This window comes from Monodon monoceros, unplaced genomic scaffold (assembly GCF_005190385.1).
Source record: "Monodon monoceros isolate NGI ecotype Baffin Bay Population unplaced genomic scaffold, NGI_Narwhal_1 Super_Scaffold_4, whole genome shotgun sequence".
Lineage (NCBI taxonomy): Eukaryota > Metazoa > Chordata > Mammalia > Artiodactyla > Monodontidae > Monodon > Monodon monoceros.
Genome location: NW_021703781.1, coordinates 72,627,239 through 72,654,487, shown reverse-complemented (window position 1 = coordinate 72,654,487; position 27,249 = coordinate 72,627,239). Strand labels below are relative to the sequence as shown.

Here is a 27,249-nt window from a genome sequence, read left to right as displayed (position 1 = left end):
TTTTTTTGTAGTATCTTTGTCTGGTTTTGGTATCAGGGTGATGGTGGTCTCATAGAATGAGTTTGGGAGTGTTCCTTCCTCTGCAGTTTTTTGGAAAAGTTTGAGAAGGATAGGTGTTAGCTCTTCTCTAAATGTTTGAAAGAATTCACCTGTGAAGCCATCTGGTCCTGGACTTTTGTTTGTTGGAAGATTTTTAATCACAGGTTCAATTTTATTACTTGTGATTGGTCTGTTCATATTTTCTGTTTCTTCCTGGTTCAGTCTTGGGAGATTATACCTTTCTAAGAATGTTTCCTTTTTTTCCAGGTTGTCCATTTTATTGGCATAGAGTTGCTCGTAGTAGTCTCTTAGGATGCTTTGTATTTCTGTGGTGTCCATTGAAACTTCTCCTTTTTTGTTTCTAATTTTATTGATTTGAGTCCTCTCCCTCTTTTTCTTGATGAGTCTGCCTAAAGGTTTATCAATTTTGTTTATCTTCTCAAAGAACCAGATTTTAGTTTTATTGATCTTTGCTATTGTTTCCTTTGTTTCTATTTCATTTGTTTCTCCTCTGATCTTTATGATTTCTTTCCTTCTACCAACTCTGGGTTTTGTTTGTTCTTCTTTCTCGAGCTGCTTTAGGTGTAAAGTTAGATTGTTTATTTGAGATTTTTCTTGCTTTTTGAGGTAGGATTGTATTGTTATAAACTTCCCTCTTAGAACTGCTTTTGCTGCATCCCATAGGTTTTGGATCGTCGTGTTTTCGTTGTCATTTGTCTCTAGGTATTTTTTGATTTCCTCTTTGATATCTTCAGTGATCTCTTGGTTATTTCGTAACGTATTGTTTAGCCTCCATGTGATTGTGCTTTTTATGTCTTTTTCCCTGTAATTTACTTCTAATCTCATTGCACTGTGGTCAGAAAAGGTGCTTGATGTGATTTCAGTTTTCTCAAATTTACTGAGCCTTGATTTGTGACCCAAGGTGTGACCTGTCCTGGAGAATGTTTCGTGTGCACTTGAGAAGAAAGTGTAATCTGCTATTTTCAGATGGAATGTCCTATAAATATCAGTTAAATCTACATGGTCTGTTGTGTCATTTAAAGCTTGTGTTTCCTTATTATTTTCTGTGTGGATTATCTGTCCGTTGCATAAGTGAGGTGTTAAAGTCCGCCACGGTTATTGTGTTACTGTCAATTTCTCCTCTTTTATAGCTGTTACCATTTGCCTTATGTATTGAGGTGCTCCTATGTTGGGTGCATATATATTTATAATTGTTATATCTTCTTCTTGGATTGATCCCTTGATCATTATGTAGTGTCCTTCCTTGTCTCTTGTAATAGTCTTTATTTTAAAGTCTATTTTATCTGTTATGAGTATTGCTACTCTAGCTTTCTTTTGGTTTCCATTTGCGTGGAATATCTTCTTCCATCCCCTCACTTTAATTCTGTGTGTGTCCCTAGGTCTGAAGTGGGTCTCTTGTAGACAGCATATAGATGGGTCTTGTTTTTGTATCCATTCAGTGAGCCTGTGTCTTTTGGTTGGAGCCTTTAATCCATTCACATGTAAGGTAATTATCGATATGTATGTTCCTATTACCATTTCCTTAAGTGTTTTGGTTAGTTTTTGTAGGTCCTTTTCTTCTTTAGTGTTTCCCACTTAGAGAAGTTCCTTTAGTATTTGTTGTAAAGCTGGTTTGGTGGTGCTGGATTCTCTTAGCTTTTGTTTGTCTGTAATGCTTTTGATTTCTCCATCGAATCTGAATGAGATCCTTGCTGGGTAGAGTAATCTTGGTTGTAGGTTCTTCCCTTTCATCACTTTAAATATATTGTGCCACTCCCTTCTGGCTTGTAGTGTTTCTGCTGAGAAACCAGCTGTTAACCTTATGGTAGTTCCCTTGTATGTTGTCATTTTTCCCCTGTTGCTTTTTTTCTTTTTTTTTTTTTTTTTTTGCGGTACGTGGGCTTCTCACCGTTGTGGCCTCTCCCGTTGCAGAGCACAGGCTCCGGTCGCGCAGGCTCAGCGGCCATGGCTCACGGGCCCAGCCGCTCTGCGGCATGTGGGATCTTGCCGGACGGGGGCACGAACCCGTGTCCCCTCCATCGGCAGGCGGACTCTAAACCACTGCGCCACCAGGGAAGCCCTCCCCTGTAGCTTTTAAGAATTTTTCTTTGTCTTTAATTTTTGTCAGTTTGATTACTATGTGTCTTTGCATGTTTCTTCTTGGGTTTATCCTGCCTGGGACTCTCTGAACTTCCTGGACTTGGGTCGCTAATTCCTTTCACATGTTAGGGAAGTTTTCGACTATAATCTCTTCCGATATTTTCTTGGGTCCTTTCTCTCTCTCTTCTCCTTCTGGGACCCCTATAATGCGAATGTTGTTGAGTTTAATGTTGACCCAGAGGTATCTTAGGCTGTCTTCATTTCTTTTCATTCTTTTTTCTTTCTTCTGTTCCGCAGCAGTGAATTCCACCATTCTGTCTTCCAGCTCACTTATCCGTTCTTCTGCCTCAGTTATTCTGCTATTGATTCCTTCTAGTGTATTTTTCATTTCAGTTATTGTATTGTTCATCTCTGTTTGTTTGTTCTTTAATTCTTCTAGGTCTTTGTTAAACATTTCTTGCATCTTCTCGATCTTTGCCTCCATTCTTTTTCCAAGGTCCTGGATCATCTAAACTATCATTATTCTGAATTCTTTTTCTGGAAGATTGCCTATCTCCAGTTCATTTAGTTGCTTTTCTGGGCTTTTGTCTTGTTCCTTCATCTGGTACATAGCCCTCTGCCTTTTCATCTTGTTTGTCTTTCTGTGAATGTGGTTTTTGTTCCACAGGCTGCAGGATTGTAGTTCTTCTTGCTTCTGCTGTCTGCCCTCTGGTGGATGAGGCTGTCTGAGAGGCTTGTGCAGGTTTCCTGATGGGGAGGGACTGGTGTTGGGTAGAGCTGGCTGTTGCTCTGGTGGGCAGAGCTCAGTAAAACTTTAATCCGCTTGTCTGCTGGCTGGTGGGGCTGGGTTCCCTCCCTGTTGGTTGTTTGGCCTGAGGCGACCCAGCACTGGAGCCTACCGGGTCTTTGGTGGGGCTAATGGAGGACTCCGGGAGGGCTCACGCCAAGGAGTACTTCCCAGAACTTCAGCTGCCAGTGTCCTTGTCCTCACGGTGAGCCACAGCCACCCCCCGCCTCTGCAGGAGGCCCTCCAACACTAGCAGGTAGGTCTGGTTCAGTCTCCTATGGGGTCACTGCTCCTTCCCTTGGGTCCCGATGCACAGACTACTTTGTGTGTGCCCTCCAAGAGTGGAGTCTCTGTTTCCCCCAGTCCTGTCAAAGTCCTGCAGTCAAATCCCACTAGCCTTCAAAGTCTGATTCTCTGGGAATTCCTCTTCCCGTTTCCGGACCCCCAGGTTGGGAAGCCTGACGTGGGGCTCAGAACCTTCACTCCAATGGGTGGACTTCTGTGGTATAAGTGTCATCCAGTTTGTGAGTCACCCACCCAGCAGTTATGGGACTTGATTTTATTGTGATTGCGCCCCTCCTGCCGTCTCACTGTGGCTTCCCCTTTGTCTTTGGATGTGGGGCATCTTTTTTGGTGAGTTCCAGCGTCTTCCTGTCGATGATTGTTCAGCAGTTAGTTGTGATTCCGGTGCTCTCGCAAGAGGGAGTGGACACACGTCCTTCTACCCTGCCATCTTGAACCAATTCTGCCTGTGCCCTCATTTTCTTATGTTCCTCCCTAAAATATTCTTTTCCCCTCTACCATTAGTACTAGCCACTTAGTGGACCTGAGTGAATTAATTTTGGTTCTTTAACTTAAAGAGTCAAACTAGTAAGCGTGCCTATGAGCAGCGTGGATGCGTTAGAGGAGGCGGCAGCTGTGCCAGTTCCCTGGGTGCTCAGTGTTACGGGAAGTACCTACATAGGTGTGTCCACGTGAATGAACCACTTGCCCATCCAAGGCTGAGATGAAGAATAAGGAGAGAAAGAGCTGGTAGAGTATTCTGTATAAGCTGGACTTGATAAAATTCCATATCATAAGTAGTTTTTACTCTTTCCAATCAGTGGGACATTTCATCTTCTATTTCCAAGATGTTGTCCTTAGGATTATCATAGAGGGTTCACAAGAGTGGTTGATTAGCCATGTTTGTGTCTGGGCTTGTTGTAGTAATTTAGTGAGATAAATGCTACACAAAAAACATTGACTTAAAAATTAATGTGAGTAGATGGAAGAGAATATTATATTATCTGAAGTTTTAACATACTGAAACAGATTACTGAGGTTGAGAATTTTTTTCCTGAGAATTTTGAGAAACAGAATGATGACAGACATCTTTGTTGCCATGAAAAAGACACATGACTTTCATACCTTGGAGACAGAGAGAGGGCCATCTCAGCTCTTTTGGCCTACATCTGTGGAAACTGAGAACAAGGTGGCGGTGATAATGAGTTTATAGATTTTCCTAGGAAATATAGTAGTTGCTTTTGTAACTTGGAACTACCCAAGCTTAACTTATATTTAAGTTTTCCAGAGTTTTGCTGCTTCGTATTGCATGTTTGGCTACACAGTCTTGAACTTGTTTTTCAAACCAAATTATGATAAAGAATTAAAGAGAAGGGAGGGGCATTGTCATAGAAAATTAAACAGAAAATGTGTATTTTCTTTTTTCTGTAATTCCCCAATAAAGTTTTTAATTCTTTCCATTAATAATTTTATTAAGGGGCAAAATAATAAGTTGAAACAGTGATAGTCAGACATGTATAACTCATTTAAACTAAGTAGCTGCATTTCTTTGCATTTCAAGGTGGAAAAAAATTTTAAGTGCTGCACAGCCACCTTGATGGGCCAGGAATCATAAAGACTTAGAGGGAGTCTTAGGAAAATAAGGATTCTTTTTTTTTTTTTTTTAAGAGATCTGTTTCTCCCCTCTTTGTTATCATTTATTTATTTATTTTAATGTGAAATAATTAATTCTCTTCCCATCAGTTTTAGATGAACTGAGGAAAATTTACAGAGTGCCCTGGGAGTGCTTGTATTATGGAGTCGCATAGACTGTAGCTACGTATCTCAGTTAAGAATTTGGAGTAAAGCTTGTAGAGGGGAAGTTTCTGTCCTCTCTGTATTCGGGGTCTCATATATTCCAGTACAGCACCATGTTGTTACACTGCTCCTGGCTCACGAGGAAAACATCATGAGAATGGTAAAAATACTTTCATATTTTTGGCTACAGAATCTTGGAAAGAAGGATCTAGAGAGATGCTAGGTATTTTTATTGCTTTAATTCAGATTAATTCTAATAAACTCATTCCCAGAGGCTTTGCTAAATGGATTCTCTGTTGGAGTCAGCTTAGTAGGATTGGTGAGTGCGTCTTAGATGAGAGTCTGGCAAGCAGTTCTACGTGTTTTCTGAGCATGGGGAGTGATAGTTGTGTTAATCCCGCTCTGCTTTGGAAACCTTGCCATTTCCAGACATGGCCTGAGGCCCTCAGTTAGTACTCTAAGTGACATAGTAAAACCAGAGGGCTCAGTTCTATTATTGTATTATAATTAATAGTCCAATGGTAGACTTTCTTTTTACTTATTTAACTGTTTATTTGGAAGTATTTTCAAGCTTTCAGAAAAGTCACAAGAATAAGAATGATAGAAAGGAAACATACGTACCCTCACTCAGATTCACCTCCTTGTCTCCCCCTAACCCCTGTATATACATAGGTGTGTGAATGTGTGTGTTTATACATTTACACACACATTTTTTTTAACTGTTTGAAAGTAAGTTGGTTATACTATGTGATTCTTCACTCCAAAATACTTGGCTTACTGTATGCCAGGTACATTTTATAAATAAGTGTTTTGTAATTTTGAGCTCAGGTGCAACAGTCCTAGACAGAGGTGTTATTTTTCCCACCATTTTATGAATGAGAAGTCTGTAACTAACATACAACTAGTTAATGTTGGAGGATTTGCCTTCAGGTAGACTGAGGCTAAAGCTGTGCTGTATTGCTACCCTTGTAGGACAGTTCCAGTGTGAAGACTTTCATGTAAGTTTTAAAAGCACTCTTGAGTTTTCACAGGCTGTATAAGTCCAGAGTTCATCTATTCTAAAACATGCATTTTGTTTTCTCTTTTTCATATTAAAAAACCTTGATGTGTATCTTACAATGTATGGTGATGTAGTTGACATTATAAACGTGTGTCCAGACTTGGTTGTTAATTTTGGTGGTGCACTTCTTGACACTCAGTCACAGGTAGCCACTGTGTGTGTTTATGTATATGTGTTTTCTGTTTCCCACTTGAAAGGGAAAATGATGTTCTAGGTTACCAGCTCCAAGGGGTGGAGGAGCTGTTGCATTTTATTTAATATTGTGACCTTGCTTGAAGATCAGACATGCTTAATTTTCATGAGTAAAATATATAAATATTTCTGAAAAGCATCAAAAATCTCCTTAACTGTTTGAATTGGTGTCACTTCTGGGGGTGTGAGAATTATTAGTTGATTGGGTGGAGTGATTTGTGCAGTTGCAGAAGTACCTTACTTGAGATGATTGTTACCTTCTTCTGTTTGCGCTTCCCCTACTCTATTGTTTTCTTTTTAATTTTAAAAATAATTCCTCTTGTGGAAGAGGGAATAAATAAGGGGAATGTTCAAAATAAAAATTGCCTGCAGTTCTCTCACCCAGGGCTAATCACTGTTGACATTGTGCTGTATTTCCTTGGGCTTTTGCAAATATACATGCATTTCTTTTTCCCTCACAGTTGTTAGATGATTTATGCAGTGTTCTTTTCTACCTTTTTCCACTTGTTTCATGAGTATTTTCCTAATTTCCTTGAATCTTTCATATCCCTCAGATTTTAAGTGGCTGTAAATGTTCTAATAATGTGCCACAATTTATCTGGCTATTACTATACGTTTAAGTTCTTTCCACCTCTTTTTGTTATAAGTAACTCATGGCAAACATCTTTTTGTATATTTCTTTTTGAGACATTGTCACAGGATTCGTTCTTCTGCACATTCATGCTGAATGTAAGAAATCCGCCCATTTGAGACATTTTCTTCCAAGGAGAGCAGAGGAACATCATATACTAGAAGCTACTTAAAATTAGATGTGTAAACATACACAGGAGTATAACAGGATACTTCCTGTTTTAGGAAAAATAAACCAATTGATTTTGTTTTAATTTTTCTGTTTTTCTTAAAATTTTACACTGAATTAATTTTACACTAATTTTAATTTTTCACTTGACTGCCTTTAGTTCTTATAAACTGATGAAATGTAAGTTTATTTCTCTGTTCCTACAGGTTTTTGGATTTATTTAGGTGCTGATACATTTTATCCTACCTTTTAGGAGTCAGTAGTGCTGGTCTCTTGCAGCTATTTTAATTTCAAGTTGAAGTACTAAAAGGTTGCTTTTGTCCTTTCAGTACTTCCCAACCTTAGTTTGCAAGTTCTCAAGAGGATTATAAGAAAAATTGAGTAACTCAGTGATGTCTGGCCCCTTTGTAATAAGGGAAATAAAAATTCTCTTTTTAAATTTATTTCTCTACATTTTAACAGAAAAAATGAGGGATACCTCAGAGCATATGAAAGTAGATAATTGTCTTTTGCCATTTTTTTTTTTCTTTTCCTTCTTCAGCTTTATTTTCTTAGGCCATCTACAGTGCAACAGTGGCTCTGTCCTGACTTTATTCCACTTCTTCCTTTCAGCACCTACGTAGGGTCACCTAATCTTCCTGCAGCTGCACCTTTTCTACTTCCACCCTCAACCCCCAGAACAAAAGAAGTCTCTAACTTTGCTGTGGTGGATCAGCATTGTGTCCAGGTTTAATAGCTGAGGCTCTGGCTCCTCCTTGCCCAGTGCCTTGAATCTGTTCCTTCTGTGTTCAGTTTATCTGCTGATGCTCTTCCATTCGTTCCATAAAACTCACCCAGTGCCCTGGCATTCTGAATGATTATGGCTGGTAGACTATAATTTAGTATACATGCATGTCTGTTTCCATCAGTTTTTTCTATGCGCATTTTACTAGTTATGGTAATGAGACAGTTTATTTAAATATTAAGTAAACTGCTAAAAGATGCTTTAGTTACTTGCATTAAACTTAATTTGAGTCATAAAAAAATTGCTGCTGAATTAGTTGTGGATGAGATAAATAAAAGCGTTTAAGGTAAAAAAAAGTCCATAAAAATCTGGAAAGATTCTACAGTTTCCTAAGAATATGTTCACCCTGCGCTTTAAAGAACCAGTAACCTAAAGTCACAGTGATGCATCCTCAAAGAAAAGGCTTGGTGCTAAATCTAAGAATGGCCAATGAATGTGCAGTTATATATTTTACCTTAAAGTGTTAACGGGATATATGTTTGTATGAATCCCCCCCCGCCCCACACACACTGTAATGGACGTTTTCAGTGAACCCACCACTACTAGTCCTGTTCACTTTGGGTAAGATGCCTTTTGCTATAAATGATTCTATAAATTTGCTTTATCTGTGTAAATATATCTTTGCTTGAAGATACTCAAATTGTGATTAAACAGGTCTAATGAGTAAATGTTGCCATATAGTTACATGCAAGCCTTCAATCCTGGCATATTAGTAGGATTTGAGAGTCACTGAATGTGGTTTTGTGCTCGTACACTTCCGTAGTTGCCACTTAGGTGTTAACTCAAAGCCATATTAATTTGCCTCACTCTTCCAGTCCTCCTAGATCCTGGAATCTTGCTCTTAAACCCTAATCTATGTTTGTGTGTCTGTTACTGAAGTCGGGGCCTACTGTTACTGTCTACTTGCTTGGGCTGTTTTTAGTTTTCTGGAACCTTCTCTAAATGACTTGCTCAGGTCGATCTTTGTAGTTTCCATCTCTGGCCAGCCACAGTCTGGACTCTTTGTCACAAATCAAACCCTGGTTCTGACAATGGCTTTAAAAAAAAAATCAATGTTTTACATGTTTAATTTTGGAAACATTGAGGACGTTATATCTTTCTTACACCCTGAAATTCACAATAATAGGTTTTTTTTTTTTTAAGAAACCTTTTTATTGAGTCACACTACACATATAGAAAAATTCACAAAAGTGTAGAGCCCCCATGAAAATCACAAGATAAACACACCCATGGGTCCTCACTGTCTCCTGGAAATTGAAATTTCTCTCCCTGGCAGTCATACTGTAAAGGACCAAATTGTAAATCTTCACAGTTTCAGGCCATGCGGTCTGCCGTTGTAGTGAACGCAGCCGCAGAAGTTTTGCAGACAAATGGGCGTGGCTGGGCGCCAGGAAAACTTTATTTATGGACATTGAAATTTGAATGTCATATAATTTTCACATGTCATGAGCTATTACTCTTCTTTTGATTTATTTTCAACCATTAAAGAAAGTAAAAACCATTCTTAGGTTGTGGGCCATATGTGAACACGCAGCAGCCCAAATTCGGCCCATTGCCATGGTTTGCTGACTCCTGCTCTCCGGGGTGCCACTGACCTTCCACCTACTCCCTGCTGGCCCAGCCTCTACAGCCTGAATTAGCGTTAGTATCATCTTCATCATCCAGCACATGATAGCCATTCTTCTACAATCAGGAAACCCAACTATCAGAGCAATTTGCTGTGTGAAGTTCAGCGATTAAGTTGCCCTCGTGTCTCTAGAATACACGTTACTAACTTGGGATACAAATTTTAAAATGGATTTTTACCTACATAAATTTAAACTTATACTATATGAGGTAATACACCATTAGTTATTCCATAGTGGTTTACAGACTAAACATAATGGTGATTGATTACTTCGTTTACTTTTCCTTTCTTTTTTATTGAACTTTCCAGATACTTAACAGTTTAAACATTGTTCTAAGTTTAAATGACTATATAGTATAGTTTATCAGTCATGAAATAACTCTGTTGTGAGTGCCTTATAGTATTGTTAAAAACCATTTATTGTCACCACTATGGTGGTATCTTGGAAAAAGCAAATATTTAATTCAGCCAGCATTCACTAGACCTGCTAGTAAATGAGGCACTTTGAGAACCTGTAGTACGTTACTCTGCTGGTGCTGATGAATGAGATATAGACCCTGTCTGCAAGGAGCACTTGGACAGGATAAACATTTACAAAAGTATCCTGCAAGATCGAATATGGTAACTTCTAGAAAAAAGGAGCAGAATACTATAGGAGCACAGATGAATGGTGCAGAGAAGTATGTGTTTTATTAAATCTGATTTTTTCCCCAAATTTTGAAAATTTCAAACCTACAGAAAAGTTGTATAGTGAAAAAGGATAGTACAGTGAACACACATATACCTTCACCTCGAGTCACCAGCTATCTACATCTTGCCATATTTGTTTTAACTCTTTGTATGTATGCATATATAATTGTATGTATGCATGTGTTTTTTTCTGCTAAACCATTTGAACATAAGTTTCAGAGATTACGACATTTCGCCCTAAGTATTGTACGTCAGCATGGATCTCCTAAGAACAAGGATATTCTCATACTTAACTGTGATACCATTATCACGCACAAGAAATCTAATATTCCGACAATAATACAGCCCAATATATAGTCAATATGCACATTTTCCAGTTGTCTCAGTAATGTCTTTTATTTTTTTCCCTCAGACTGCGATCTTATCAATGATTATATAGTCCATTTAATTTTATGGGTTTTTAAAGTATCATTTAATCTAGAACTATAACTTGGCTGTTTTTGCTCTCACAGCATCGACATTTTTGAAGAGTTTAAGGTCTCATGATTTGAATTTGTCTGGTGATTTCTTCATGATTTTATCCAGGTAGGACATTTTTGGTCAGAATACTACCCAAGGGATGCTGTGCAATCTCAGGACATCACATCTGGAGTCCCTTGAAGTCAGTTTGTCCCATTGTAGGTGTGGTTCAGGTGGACTCTACCAGACTTCTCCACTGTAGAGCTGTTTTTATTCCCTTTGCAATTAGGAAGTCATCTGTGGGGTCCTCCTGTGAGACTGTGAATAGTTGTTCCCCCTTTTTCCCAGTAGTAGAATCTTTTTCACAATTTCTTCTGAACATTAGGACCTTAAAAACATATTTCATAATTCCAGTTGGTTGCAGACATTTAAAATTTAAATATTTATGCATTCCTTTAGTGAAATGCTGCTGAAAGTTGGCCTATAAATATATTTCCTTGTAGAATTTAAACATTAATTACCATTTCATCAGGAGAAAGCACAGTTAAGATCAGGCTTCCAAAGATGAAAAAGCTGAGTTCAAAGCTTGGTTTCATGACTTATTATATGTACAGACTTTCTGCACCTCAATGTCTTTATCTGTAAGATGGGGATAATCACCACTCCTTATAATACTAAAATTATTTCTTTAATTATATATAGACATAATCTTTACTAAAAATGGGTGACTTCAACTTATAGAAAGAAAAAAAATTAGACATTTATTTAGTTCTTTATTCAAATTTGATCTGAAAATATAATACATTTCCTTTTTTTGCGCCCAGTGCGTTCGATTTATTCTAGTTTTTAGATATTTTTTATATGCCCTTCATTTAAAGCTAGGTATTTGCTAAAAGTGCTTTGGAAAGCTTACGTTTAATTTTGTCTTGTGTGATTCTTTGCAGTCATCTGGTAAGTGCTTCCTGCTGTTACAGGAAGGAGACTCAGATTCTCATAGATTATACTGTTCCCCAAGACTAAAGTTAGGTAACTGGATGAAGGGTTGATTTATTTAGTGATAGATTTTCAAATTCACTGCTCAGAAACAAGCAGTGAAGATTGAGTATAGTTAAAATTCCTTTATTAATCAGTCTACGTGAAGATAAAATGAAGTCTGCAAGCATGGAAGCTGTCATAAACTACTAGGGTTATGTCGGAAGCTCTCTGGAGCCAACTTAAATTGACTCCCACTGGCCAAAATATGAACAATTTGAGCATCAAAAAGGATAACTGAGGTGGATTGAAGCACATTAAATACCTTTAGACCTGTGAGCTCATAATGATACTGAAGAGTCATTGCTAGAGTTTGTGCTACGTACCACATTGTATCACTCAGATGCTACATCACCAGAAGCCTACAGATGGCGTGCAGATCAGAAGCTTCCAAATATACTCAGTGCTCCACACTTTTAGGCTGAAAACCATAGAGATAGCATAGTTTCAGGCTCTGCATAATAGTAACTTCTCAAAAAATATACTTTCCCACATCTGGAAGTTGTAGATTTCAGCTTCAATTTTATTTATACTATTTCCAGAGAGTTCTGATGTGGTAAACTGACAAGATAATTATGATACTTTGATGTCTCCAAACTGTTATTGGGTGGAAGGGCGATGATTGGCTCCTTTCTTTTTTTTTTTTTTTTTTTTTTTTTAATATTTTCTTGGCCGTGTCGTGCGGCATGTGGGATCCTAGTTCCCTGACCAGGGATTGAACCCGTACCCCCTGCATTGGAAGTGCAGGGTCCCAACCATTGGACCGCCAGGGAATTCCCAATGATTGGCTCCTTAAAATTTTGAGATGATGTATTTTTTGTGTAAGTCAAAGATGATATCATTATTGAAGAACTTTATTTTAATGGTGTAGCCATTGAAAACTTCCTTTCATATATTTAAATTTTTAAAATACATATGTTTAAAAATTAAGTCCTAAATAACACTTTAAAACCATGCATAAAAATATCAAAAATCCTTACACCAAAAAGATTTTTTTGTGTTTGGTGGATATGTGGTTTTGTAATGGGCTAAAAAATGGATAAAAGTACAACGTTTACAGAGACATTCATGTTACTGTGATCCTAAGTATCTTTGTAACTATAAATTCTATTCTAACAACATTGAGTTTGGACCAGTATGAGATTTTAGGATGGATGTCTTAAAAGGAATGAAGAAGTAAGGTTTTTCAAGTTGTCATCCAAGATTATTTTGTGTTTGTAACATAGTAAATTCATCTTAATAATTTATCTAAAATTCTGTGAGTGGACTTGAGTTGCTCACCCTTTGAATAGCTATGTTTAAGTTTAAAGTGATTGTGTCCTTCATAATTACATAACTGATCATTTAGAAAGGAAGGAAATAATGTATTAGGTATCTTTTTGGCTTTCTGAAGTGAAGGCACTGCACAAAGCTGTTACATTAACCTTCTACCAAGCCCTTTCTCGCAGAGACACACGGAATACTGATGACATTCAAGGGGATAGGATGTAAATTCTACCAGGACTCCTACTGCCGCACAGTTGAGGGGGAAAAGGTTATCCTTAACTTGAAGCATTTAAGTCATTTGTGATGAATTTTCCATCAGGCAGAAGAAAAGGAATGATTACCAAAGATCACACCCCTGGGATAAATATGAGGTTATAGCTAACTTCTTATTTCCCTCAGGGGTGTAATTAAACAGACTTTTACGATTAAGGGTTTTAGGCATTGAAAAATGTTTACTGGCAAAAAATAATAGCTCCAGTTAGAGACATGATCAATCAGAGACAGCTTACTGACTTTATTAAAGCTGTGGATTTGTTGTGAACTGTTTTTTAGCATTTGTTTGACTCAGGGCATATCAATTGAAAAAAGAATGTTGAAGAAAAAGCCAGTAATATGTTTCTAAAAGGTCCAAATCCTAAATAATTTTAATTAGGCAAATTTTCATAAAGGGGTACATAGGATATTGCTGACACGCTTTAGGTATTCATACTTATGTTTGGTTTTAGCTTGGGAATTTTAACAGAAAAAGAATAAAGAGTTTGCGCTTCTAATCTTGGCTTTACTAATAATTGGCCTTAAGTCGCTAAAACTAGCCCCCATCGCCGCCCCATCTTTTAAATATGAAAATGAAACTGGATACTGACTAGGGAGGTCTGAGGCCCTTCTAGTTTTAAAATGATCTGATTCTCTATTTCTAAGGAATATAAGTTGACACAGTTTTGTTTAATTCAATAAACATTCAGTAAGTATTTTTTGAGAACTCAGTCCATTGAAAGAATTCCACCAAGTCACAAGAAATGCAAAGAAATGATGTATTCCCAGCTCTTGGGAAACTCCAAGTTGGGATTATGTAGGAGGGAGGGGTATGAGAAGCACAGCCTGTGAACAGACAACTCCAATAGATTGTATTAAGTTCTACGATAGATTTCTCTAGAAACCCAAAAGACACCAACCCTGACCCTCCCAATCTAGATTAGATTTCCCTGTTATACTATCTGATGTGCTTTTTTTCATAGTATTTGCCATACTTTGTAATTATGTTTCCGTATGATTATTTCCTTAAATTCATCTCCCCTTCTAGACTAAAAGGCCCCTGAGAACTGAAAATGGCCATGTTACTGTTCACCATGGCATGCCCTGGACCTTAGCATGCAGCCTGGCATGGTTGGCATTTCATAATTACCTGCTAAGTGCAGGAATGAGAGCTCAGTTGGTGGTGAGGTCAAGCAGAGTCCAAGGAAAGCTTGCTAAGGAAAGAGTAGGCAGCATTTAGTTTCGGTTTCAAATATGCAGTAGTCATTTAGACCAAATTGGAAGTCACCCCAGGTAGGACGGCCTGTGCCTCAATGTGAGTGCCCAGGGTGAGGATGCAGGGGTAAGAGAGTAGACTGACAGCGGGCCTTGTGCCTTAATGCTCGAGATACTTGATGTCTCTAAACCAGGGAGCTTTCACAAGAAGTCTGTGAATCCATGTGCACAATGTGGATACAGACTAATAAACATGTGAGTATGCTGCCATCATTCTACAAACATATAGGTTCTGTTGTGATTAGTAACATCCAAACTCATTTAAAAGCATTAATGAATTTGTAGTGGGTTTTTATCTTGTGTAATTTCTCACCAAGTGAAACTAATATTACATTATCTTATAAAGGTCTGTGAAATTTTTTTTGCTTTAAAAAGGGTCATCTACTTTACTGTAGATTTGGCGAGCCAGTAAAGCATTTTGAAAACAGAGAATTTACAGAGTCATTTCTCCCTGGTGTCAGTAGGAGGGTAGCTTCAAGAGGGAGAACTTGAAATCAGCCCTTCTCACTGTTGTCCAGGTAAGGATGATTTCACCTTCGATAGTGGCGGAACCAGTGATTCTAAGTGCTGTTTTCCAAGCAATAGCCTAAAAAAGCAAACACCTAAGTTGATTCTTCTTACCAGTATGGTGAAGGCCAAATTTAATATGACATACATATACGTCTACGTGAATATTCATGTGAATATTTAATCTTTAACAGATATTAAAGAAGCTTTGTTTGTGTTTTACTTTTTTATTTTTCCCTTACGTTATTGTCTTTGTCTTCATCTTGCATTCTATCTTTTTTTTTTTTTTTTTTCCCTTTATCCTTTTCAACTTGTGACCCTTCGGTTTGAAATTAAATTTGTGCTGTAAGTTGACTCCCTGAATCTTTTCTTCACAAGCTTTCTTTGTATTTTCTAGAAGAAAAAAAGATTAACCCAGGGTTTCCAAAATAAAAGCAAAGCTTGTGATTAAAACTGAATTAGAATCTTTATTCTCTATTATTTGCTAATAGTAAAATAAATAGCCCAGTCTTAAGGAAGATTTAAAATAAGTCCTGGAGCCTTTGTGAACTCTTGGATTTTAATTAAAGAAACACAGAATACCATCACTTTCTGTTTGTCATTGGAAAAAATATGTATTTTAAAATTTTCCAAGCTTGGCCTGGCAGCACATGGAGTACATCTGTGGGCTTTCAGAATTTGGGGAACACAAATGGACTCAGATGTTTAGGCCCTTTGTCTTCACTGGTCTCAGCTCACCTCACCAACTGAGCATGGCACAATCCAAACACAGTTTCTGAAAACAGAGCAGCTCGAGTTCCTTCTCAAGCACTCTCCTGGGGACTGATAAAGTCAATCTCTGTTTATATAACGAAATCAGGGAGCAAGGGGTCTGCTGCAGTACTTTGTGGATGGGATTCCATTGGTGTTGTCTTTCAGGGAAAAGACTGGATTTAATAAGCTCTATTCTTACTCACTTTCTTTGCAGGTACAGCCCACTCTAATGGATTATTTTGAACTATTTTTGTTTATGTAGTGCTAGAACCTCTCTTTAAGCTATTGGTTTTAATAAAATCAATAGGTTTATTGTGGAAAAATGGGATAGTGATAACAACTTTACCTGATAAAAGACTTAAATGTCTAGTTAATCTTTCTTTCTTTTTTTGTTCAGTGCTGTTGGTGTTCACTCTGTGTGTGTGTGTGTGTGTGTGTGTGTGTGTGTGTGTGTCTGTGTATTTAAATAATATTGTCTTTCCAGTGTTCTTACATTTTAATTTAACTTGAACTTTTAAAACAAACTCTGCTGGTTTATCCTCAAGTACTCATGAAATCCTTCCTATTTTTCAAAATATTTGTAAGTATTCTTGAGAGTGAAATCTCATAAAGATCTTTGCTTCAGGACCAGAGTTCAAAGGAAAGTCCGTTTGGTTTTAATTTGAAAACTGTAAAAACAGAATACCCTCAAAATGGCAGGGTGAGAATTGGTAACTTCAATTTTATTGCAATCTGCCAAGCCCATCCCCAGATGTTTCCAATTAAAAGCCGAGAATGCTAACTTGGGTGAATGTCATATGAAAGCATTTCTTTACTATTCTGATTTTTTTCTAAGAAAAATAACAGTCTCAAATACTTTAACATCAATGAAAGAAATAACTTCTCATTTGCATGTTTTTTAAACTCATACAAAGACAAATGTAATATTCAAAGAGATTTTTCTGTGTCATATGTAGTCCTGAATGCATTGGGGTTCACATATGTCTTTTCAAGGTCCCCCTTAAAAAAAAAGCTTTCTGAAAGATAATAAAGCCCCTTAGAAACTAAAGTCATGTATTTCTGGATTTACTGTAATCAAAAAGTGGACCTGTTAACATGGGGAATTTGTTTTAAAAGGGGTGTTTAGTAATTTCATTGCTTTCTTCAGGATTGTTACAGGGCATTTTTCATTATAATGTAAATAATAAGTTTTTCTTTTATTTTTGATCAATTGTGCATTCCATTGTAAGAAGTACTTCTATAAGAATCTAGATAGGATGAGATAAAAGAAGCCAGAATATAATTTTAAAACCATGTGTTTCATAATATTTCTCCAGATAATGCCAGGTTACAGTAGGATCCATTCATGGACTTGAAAGTTACTTTGAACACATCATTCTGTAGCAAAAAGAAAGATACCTACTGGTAATAAATTTGAATTTATGGAAATTGGCATTTGTTCAGAGAGAAGATGGAGTTACTCTTTATGACTAAACTAATGTTAACATTTTGAATGTAAAGCAAAAAATACATTTATTTTTGAAGCTTCCCAAACCATAGACAAGGACCACATACTGTCTGTAGAGCTGAAACAGTTGTTTCTCATTTCATTTCCCGTTTGGTGAAGTTCTGACAGACGTGTATTTGGGAACTCAGTGGGGAGACATGGTCTCTGCAGGTCTCGCGTCCGCCTACATTTGCTGTTGGTAAGTGCCTGATTTTTCTTTCCAAACATGGTGCTACTCAGAATTTTAGACACACTGCAGAGGACTTCTGAGGAATCTCCAGAGAAAGCTGGTTGTTTTACCTTTGTGTTCTACCAACACCTTGCTTGTAGTCCTTGGTGCCCTTTTCAGAGTTGTGGCCCATGTCGAGCTTCTGTTGCAGCGTCATGTGCTTCCTTAGCATCTTGTACCCACCAGCCTGCATTTACCACTGGCTGCGAAAGTCACTGGAGCACAGCTGCCTCCCTTGCCCTAGCCGACGGTGAGTGCCTCCCTGGGCTCGTTTCATCTCATCATCCTCCATGCTGAGCGGAGTCCCTGTGCATATTGAACTGTTGTGATTGTTAAGATTTTTTGAAGTTATTTTGAAAATACTTTAAAGAATTGTGAATATTTTTTAATCTAGGTATAGAAAGAGAATGGAAATCAGGAACCTAGCTCTGAGTTCACCGCTACCGCTTAATGATCTGATGTTTTATCTGTGCAATAGAAATAATGTCTATCTTCATTACCTTTTTACGTCATTATAAGATTTAACTTGGATGATATGCAAAATCATTATGAGGGCTGTGTTCTTAACAAACACAGGAAGAACTCATTGTTATTGTCATTACCAACCAAAGTGATATGGCTGAACTCTTGAACAAAGAGGCCTTTTTTTTTTTTTTGAAGAGGCCTTTTCCCAAGTCACATTTTCTCTTCCTTTTCTTAAAATGAAGCTTAATGTGAAAAGCTATACTTTTCTTTAAAGGAAAGTGTATGCCGGTGAAAGAAGGGAAGAAATATTTTCAGCTTTGGGGGGGGAAAAAAGCCAAATTGACTTGAACTAGTAGTTTCCAACCTTCTTGAGTATGAGAACTCCTTTTTAATTTCAGTAACTCTTATAGATTCTGTGATGATAATGTTCTTATACTTTTAATCCTTTCCCAAAGGTTGAGAACTAGTCTTAGTGAAAATACGGTGGAGGTGCATCATAAATACACATTTGGCAAGTGTTGATTGGTTCGTGTGTACCGTGTTAATGTGCAAAACAAGAGTGTGTTAAAGCAACATCTACTGTGTTTAGAGAAAGGAGGAGGAAAGGGACGGGCGGCGTGTACTGGATTCATTGTTCATCCAGCTGTCACTTGGAGCAGGTTTGGGGATATACATCAGGGAACAAATCAGACTGAAATCCCTGACGCGTCATTTTAGCTAGGAGTTTTCTATAGATACAGTAAAGAAAGTTAACAAGGATGTTAGAAGTCCTCTGGAAGAAAGACAGTAGAGGAGATAGGTGGGTTTCATTGAGCAGGTGACAGCTGAGCAAAACCTTAAAGTAGATGACAGAATTAGCCACGGGAATATCCGTAAGACCAGAAGAGAGAACAGTCAGTGAGAAGCCGTGAGGTGGGAGCAGGCCTGAAGTGTTCCAGGACCAGCAGGAACCTGTGTGGAGCCTGTGTGGCCAAGGCGGAATGGTAGAGGAGGAAGATGGTAGAAGACAGGCCGGAAAGGTAACGAGCGCCACGTCACTTAGGGCTCCCTAGGCTGTGACTTGGGTTTGGCCTGTACTCTGCCTCAAACAGGGAGGATGGGAATGCAGACGAATACTCCGTTTTAAAATGGATTGTCAGTAGATTTAGTGGTTGCTGGGCTTTCAGGAAGAGGGAGTGGCGAGCTGCCGCCGCCGCCGCTGCCCGTGGGCACAGGCTTTCGTTTTGGGATGATGAACATGTTATGGAATTAGATAGTGGTCGTGATCACACAGCCTTACAAATACCCTAAAAACTACGCTTTGAAAGGGTAGATTTTATGGTATGTGAATTACGTATCAATAAAAGTGTTGCAAAAAAATTGATTGTCAGGGCTTGATAGAACCTTTTCATTTTTTTTTTTTTTTTTTTTTTTGCGGTACGCGGGCCTCTTACTGTTGTGGCCTCTCCCGTTGCGGAGCAACGGGCTCCGGACGCGCAGGCTCAGCGGCCGTGGCTCACGGGCCCAGCCGCTCCGCGGCATGTGGGATCTTCCTGGACCCGGGCACGAACCCGTGTCCCCTGCATCGGCAGGCGGACTCTCAACCACTGCGCCACCAGGGAAGCCCACTGGAACCATTTTTTTTGCTCCTCTTTCAACTAGTTAATACCGCCTTTGCCTTGGAAAATTCAGATTTCTAACTAGTTATACCTTAACTGAGGGGAAGTCTCCTCGTGTTGTTGGCTGTGTTTTCATTAGAAGTAAAGGGTGTTAATCTGTTTTAAAATATCTCTGCTGAAATTGTTAATGACTGTGAAATCAAATTTTTCTAGATACCCTTTTATATGCTCTTTGGCTACCTGTGTTCACTGTTATTCAGTAAGATATGACAGTGAGGTGTTTTTAACCTCTGGCTATCAAATGAATGTAATTTTTAGGCCAGAATTCTTATATTTTGCTAAACTAAGCTATTCTACATATAATTTATTTTGTGATTCTTTAGTAGTGTAGAAAACTAGATCAGCATGATAAGATGTTCTTCAAATTATGGTCTAGAGCATGGAAGTGAAAAGAATGCCAATTCATTCCATTGACCAAAAACCAAAATTGTATGCTCTCCTCTTCCAGAAGAAGCAGTTATTTTTAATAGAAATGGATCAGGACATGTATTTAGCTAGGTTTTTTTCCCCCAGTGTTTTAGATTTAACTTATGCATTTCCTCAAATTTTAATCTGTGACAGCCCAGTAAAGTTGATTGAAATATTATGACTATATTTTAATTTTTTCTTCTTTTCCCCGTGGGGGAGGTGTAGTATAATTTGTGTTTTACAAGTAGTCTAAGTAGTCTTCTTTAAAGAAAATAAAATCATTGAATACTACAGTTGTACTCTGAGTAGAATATTCACTCTTGTATGGCAGCTCAAAATATAGAGGCACTTTGTTTTCCACTTCTAGAACAGTGCCAGTTTGTAAACAGCTCCAGAAGTTACAACAGGTGGTGAAGTTATAGATCACAGAGTTTGCTGAACTTACTTCTCTTTGAGGACTTTGACTTGGGTAGTTACACCTCACCAGAAGTGTTTAATTAATGATGAAACACATGCATTTGCTCCTCTACATTTAGGCTTTTTAGAAGACAGCTTGTACCTTTTCCAGGCATCTTGTCTTGAACTACATTATCCTCTCCTGTGGCCTCCCCTCTTGAAATAGGTGTCCTTGCTTGGTAAAATTTCCCTCTGGTGCCGTCCTTGTTGAGTGGGCTTCTTGGGGACAGCGTGGGGGGAATCTAGAGTTCATCTTCTAACGTGTAGATCGAATTGAAAGAAAGTTCTGAACAATTGTAATATAAGCCCTGTCAGACCAATCACATTTTCAAAATTTTGAATACTTTAGAAATCTGTGGTAACTCAGATTTCTTCTTATTTACAAAAAGTCAGCACCCTAGGAGAGAATTAATCTGCTTTTACCTCATTGTTCCAACATGAATGAATGTACTTAGAGGTTGATTAAATATTTTTCCTTCTGACCATGGGAAAGTATGTCCAAATCCTTAAGTAATTACATTCTTAATACAGACCTTTCTCATTTTCTTAGCTGGAAAGGCAGGGCAGCTTTCAAGCCTCTGCATTTTTCATTTGTGTGATGGCAACTTTAAATTGAACTGCAAGTAGTTCGGTCACTTAACTCTCTACCAGCTAAGCTTAGAAAGCGTAACATTTCAAAGTGGTTTATTTCATAAAACTCTTTGCATTCTTTGATGGCTTGAGACAATATTTAAAGCACTGAAATAAGCCTGTACTGAGGAGAAAAATAATGTTTTAACCTAATCTAAAATTTGATTTTGGATGATCAGAAGTTAAAATGTGTACATGTATGGTTTTTCACTGAGGTAACCTGAGTATTTAAAGAGTTAACAATAAAATATTAAGTACTGCCTTAAAAGAACATTGTGAAAATTTAGGAGCTTTGGACAGTTGTCCATGATCACACTTAATATATTCTTATGTGTGCTTTATCTTTCTCCAGGTCAGTCACTCCCAGTAGACTGTGAATTATCTAGAGACGTGCATTTGTTCATCTTTTTTTCCCAGCACCTAGTGCCTGTCGCATAGTGAGGAGTCATTTAATGATGTTCATTGACTGAGTATTTTTTATTGTCAGCATCATTGTTAAATCCAGGCCCTGGATTCAGGTGGCTGCTAATGAATCAGCATGTCTGCATGGAATGTATCTGTTTTTATCTTAAGAGACTCATAGTTGATGGCTGATTTCCCCCCTCCTCCCCAAAATTTGGTCTGTGCATCTTAGCCAGTCAGCATTTAGTTCTATCTTAAATTAGAAAATGGTGTCGTTTGTACGTTTTGGGTTTTATTTTGTTTTTTCTTGTTTTTTTTTTTAACTTAAGATGATATGTTTCCCTTTTACTAGACATTCTTGGGATTCTCTTCTTTTATATGCTGCCATCACAATAGACAAGATACACCATCCATTTTTATTACTGTTTCCTTATTCATATTGGTAATCTTTTTATACTAAATGCAGAATCATAGAATAATTAAGCAAGAAGAACCAGAAAATTCTGCAGATGAAGAGCAATAAGGGGGGTTTAGCTCTACCAGATATTATATTAAAATATAATATAAAGCTTTAATATTTAAACCTATATGGCACTGGTACATGATTACACAGACAGAAGTGTAACAGAATAAATAGAAAGTCCAGAAAGAGATCTAAATATATTTGGAAATTTAGTAAGTTATCAAAAAGACATTTTAAATTTTAAATCAGTGGGGGAAATGATAATTGTTTAAAAAATGATGTTGAGGCCACTTGGTAAACATCTGAAAGAAATTAGGTTGGATCCTTTTCTTCTACCTTACACCAGAATAAATTCCAGATGGAGCATAAATGTAAATGCAAAATTGTGAAACCATAAAAGTACTAGAAAAAAACCATGAAAATGTTTTTATAAAAATCTTGGAGTGAAAGTGACCTTTTTAGTTATATTACAAAGCCCAGATGCCATTTTAAAAAATGATAAATTTGACCATTTACCAGATTTCTGCATGGTAAAAGAGCATGGCACACACAGTCGAAAGACAGACAAACTAGGAAAGTACAACATACTTTACAAACTAAGGGTTAATTTCCTTAATATATAAAGCATTTTTCAATTACCAGGACCATAAATCTAACAACAGAATGGGCCAACTCTTTAGAAAAAAAAATACAAATTTCTTTAAACATATGGAAAGATACATAGTGCAAATTAAAACCACAGTGAAATGCCATTTCTCAGATTGGCAGAGATGGAAAGTTTTGATAGTACACTGTCGATAAGAATGTGGGGAAAGTAGCACTTGCATACGTAACATTGCCGATGGAAATATAAAACGGCCCAACTTCAGTGGAAAACAGTTTTGTGCTATAAAACTTAAAACCCTTATACCCAGCAATTCCAATCCAAGGAGTTTACCCTAGACATACGCACAAATGATGCGTATACAAGAATATTTATCACAAATGGTTATGCCATTTTAAACCAACACAAGTTCTAGATGGTCCAAATCCTTGCCAGAACATGTTTATTCGTCTTCTAAATTTTAGCCATTCTAGTGGGTGTTCAGTGGTATCCTGTTATAGTTTTAAGTTGCATTTCTGGTAACTGATGTTGGGTTTCTTAGGTATTCGTATATCTTTGGCAAAATTTTTAAGTCTTTTGCCTTTTAAAAAATTTGGATTGTTCTTATTATTGAGTTGTTAAATTCTTCATATGTTTTGGATACAAATATGTTGTCGAAGACAACAGGTTTTCTTAATATTTTCCCCAGTCTTTGGCTTGCCTATTTATTTTCTTAGTAAGTTTTTGAAGACAGTGTAATTTTGATGAAGTCCAATTCATCAATTTTTTCTTTTATGGTTAATGCTTTTTGTGTTCTAAGAAATCTTTGTATACTCCAATGTCAAGAAAATTTACTCCTTTTTTTTCCCCTAGAAGTTTTATTTCTTTAGCTTGTATATTTAGCTTCCCCCACCCCCATTAGATTCTCAAAATAGTCCATAACCAAAAAGGAAAAAAAAAAAGGATTTAGAACCACTGCTTTAGACTGCTATCTAGTGTTCAGATTTGTTAAGGTAGACAGCACTGCATCATACTGTCTCTTTTCCCAATAAAATACTTTCTGAATTAATGGAGAGAATGACATTGCTTTTGAGAAGGTAGATATCAGTGGAATAACTGGCTTTATTATACCTCCTAAGTAAATTATTAATTCATTTCTAAATAACCCCGTGCTTCGAATTTTAATATTAGATGAGTGTGTGGCCCGCCTAGACCTGCCCCTCTTCTAGGTGACCTTTATTGCTCTAGGACAGTAAGGCATCAGCAATGCCGTGAACACTGCAGGAAGATCAGAGTCAGAGACCTGAGTTCTGGTCTTCATACTTTCATGCCTTCTGTCTCAGGCAGCAGGCATTCCCGTTTCATCTAGAATAAAGTCCAAAAGATGATATCTGAAGCTGATCCGCAACCTACCTTTTCATTTCTGCATTGCTGTGTTATTTCACGTTCCCCAGAGTTATCTTGTACTAGGCCCAACTCTGCATCTTTGTTTATGCTGTAGTCTTCGTCTAGATTGTTCTCAGTCCTTTTCAGCCTGCCCCAGACTTAGCCAGTGAATCTGTTCCCGTTAAAACTCCATATCCTCCTTGAACTCTTCTCCCAACCTCTTGAAAGGAATTGATTTGTTTTCATGTGTTTTATGTACAGTCTCTCCATTAGCTTACAGATTTCTGAATGTTTTGAATGCTGGGAGGGTGTGGTGTTCATTTTAAACCTAAGTGATGCTTTACCAGTTGCTCACACATGGTAGGCTGGTTATAGAGCACCTTTCTGATATAAAGCCGTGTAACAGTGCTAAGCCCTTAAGCAGCAGTATTCGTTGTCATGGGGTTTGCGCTAGATAGTGTTTTTCAATCTCTGAGCTTGTGACCCATTTGCTATTTATGAAAGCAATTTTGGTGTTAAATAGTCCAAGAGCATCATTTAAAAAAAATGAAGTAGAGTAGAAAAGAAAGGATTACATAACATGGGTAAGCATTCTATAGTAAAAGATTTGTTTCTAGTTTTATATTTGCATATAGGTTTACTAGGTTGTAATGCAAAATGTATTTCTTACTATGGGTTGTAGGTTAAAAAAATTGAAAACTAATGTTTAGATTTAACCTCTATGATGAATTTTGAATTTTAAAATTTAGAGAAATGTGGAATTTTAATTAACTGATATGTCTAAAAATTTTCACTAAGTGATTTCACATAATTTGCACTATCCTCTGTTAGTTGGCTACCAGATTACCCTTAGGTGAATGATTTTTTTCTTCAGTATCTGTTGTATAGTCTTTGTTTTATATTTGGGGTACATGATGGGGTTATAAATACATAAATCATTTTTTCTAAAATAGAGTATTTGAAGAAACTTTAGAGGATTATTATCACAGATATTTCCCTGAAATTTTTGTAATTAAAAATTTTTTTTCTTTCTTTACATTTATCAGTCCAGGTTGCTCATGGAAGCATGTTGACCAGACAGTACTTTTTAGTACATTAGAATGGAAAGAATATTATCAGCTGAGCTTACAAATTTAAAAAATTCTGACTAAGGATAGTGAAATTCCGTTTTGGAAAGTGTTTATCTCATATGTAAATTATAATGCTGTCAGATGTGAAATTTCACTGGTTATTAACTGGCACTTAAGAGACAACTTGAACTTGAAACTGGGTATTCTTAGCAGTCAGCTCAGCAAGAATCATATGTTGAATATTTCTTCCAAAAGAAAGTAGAAACTCAGATCTTCCAAATGAGCACAGGCATCCCAAATGGTGATACATTTGTTTGAGAGCCTTTTGATCAAATGCGCATTCTTGAGCTGGGAAAGCAGTTACTAATAGGGTTGTTTAGTATTTACAGTAAAGCTGTTTCTGGTTGACTTCATTTAACTTTGTGATTAAAACTTTTCCTGGAATTCTGGAGTCTAGTAACTAGGAAGTTACTGTGTTAGTAATGCCTGTGCCTTTTTTCTTCACTTCTCTTTAGGGTCAGTATAGACCGTCTGATTTGCTATGTCCTGAGACATACGTTTGGGTACCCATTGAGCAGTGCCTGCCTTCACTTGAGAACTCCAAGTACTGCCGTTTCAACCAGGACCCAGAAGCAGGTATGTTTGGAGCAGAGCTTGGCCGGAAATCATTGGCTTTGTTTCAGAATCCGCTTGCGTGGTTGTGACCCTTGACAGGGGTCAAGGTGACACAATTTTTATATATTGTGGAGTGTGCGTGAGTACCTGCGCACGGACATGCGTGTGTTTGTCGGATAGAAGGAGACGCTGCGTGTGCGTACACACGCAACACTCACGCACACGACACTCACAGTCATGGTTTTGCAAATAAATGCTGAAGCCTCATGTGCTTGTGCTACTTACTGACACAGCTTCTTCCATTTGGTTAGTTTTCGCATGCTTTGAGGGGTCACACTGTTCTCCATTACTTTTACAACTATCACAGTGCATAAAAATTGTTCACTGGATTATTTAGCCAACGTAAAGAAGATAGACGTATCGACCAATTGGACCAGATAAAGTTGTGGAATGGTTTCGCGAGGGCCAGCCGGCTGTGATGGGTTTTGTGATGATACTTCCTTGACTTCTTGCATCCCTGGTGCTTCTTCTTTTCTGTCCTTTCTTCTGTCTCCTGCCCAGCATAGCCCCAGCCATATTTTATCTCTTATTATTCTCCTTTGGATACTGTGCACTGGTAGCAGGTACAGACACTAAAAGTATAGCCCTGGAGCCAGACTTCCTGCATCCAGACCCTGACTCGATCATCAGCTGGTAAACTGGGTCCCCTTCGGCAGTTTAGTAATCTCTCTGGCCTCAGGTTCCTGGCCTTCAAAATAGAGATAATAATAAGACCTTTCATATTGAGCTATAATGAGGATTAAAATAAAGCAAGCACATTGAGAATAGCCCCCTCTCACTGTGGTGTTGGTGATTGTTCGGCAGGTTAGGGTGCTGCATCCCATGTATGCCACAGGTTTCTTCTGCTTTTGCCTTTATGTGCCCTGATCCCTCTCTCCTAGGAAGCATGCAGATCTGTTGCCCTCCCTGTCATCTGAGTAGCACTCACCATTTATAGCAGTTCTCCTCTGCACGGCCCTCCCCACCCTCACCGTGTTCGCTGTGGCTTTGCTCGTCAGGCGCAAGTCATAATGCTCTCCTGCCCTGTGATGAGTTGCATTAAGTTGTACTGCATGTCTTCCCCCAGGCGGAAGTTCCTGGGTGTTTCCGTGGGTGCTTTTTGACCTTCCTATCCTCACAGCCCACCAAAGGAGATGCCCAATGCATAAATTCTTAAGAACACAAACATTTTCCTACTAGCCACCTGTGGTTTAGGCTAACTTTAGGAAAAAGAAGGAAAGAGGAATGGAAAGGTCAGGGGAAAGGAAGAAAGTAAATGGACAAATCAAATAGGAAGACAAAGAGGACGGGGAAAGAAATGCAGTCATTTCTTCTGTTCTAAGATGTGCATTTTTTTTTTCTCACAAATCAGGTTTTCTTTCATTAAAAAATTGGTTCATGTACCTTTGTATTTTGTTATCTCCTGGGAAGGCTGTTATGAAATCAAGAGTGGGCACTTCTTACACATGATGATACCTTAGAATCTGATGAAGAGTGGCCGTAGGGGCCCATATGCCAGGCACCTCGAGGTTAGCTCCAGGTTTTCTAGATATTTGGGTTTCGTAGAGCAGCCAAAGCTTTGCATTCCTGTACCTTAAATTACTGATCAGAGTTTCATTCTAAGTTCTACCTCATTAATTAAATAGATTTGTTGCTTA

The 27,249-nt window shown here is 37.8% G+C and overlaps 1 protein-coding gene across 9 annotated transcripts in view; it reads left to right on the top strand.

The window, feature by feature from the left end:
- Window positions 1–27,249, top strand: part of ATE1 (arginyltransferase 1) — a 171,364-nt gene that overhangs the window by 108,043 nt on the left and 36,072 nt on the right. For all 9 annotated transcript variants that reach the window (XR_003797048.1, XM_029245400.1, XM_029245394.1 and 6 more), the window contains one exon: window positions 25,453–25,573. Coding sequence is in view for 8 of the 9 variants with exons in the window: in XM_029245400.1 (XP_029101233.1) it covers window positions 25,453–25,573 (121 nt within the window). In the remaining variant the exon portion in view is untranslated. The remainder of the gene's footprint in view (window positions 1–25,452; window positions 25,574–27,249) is intronic.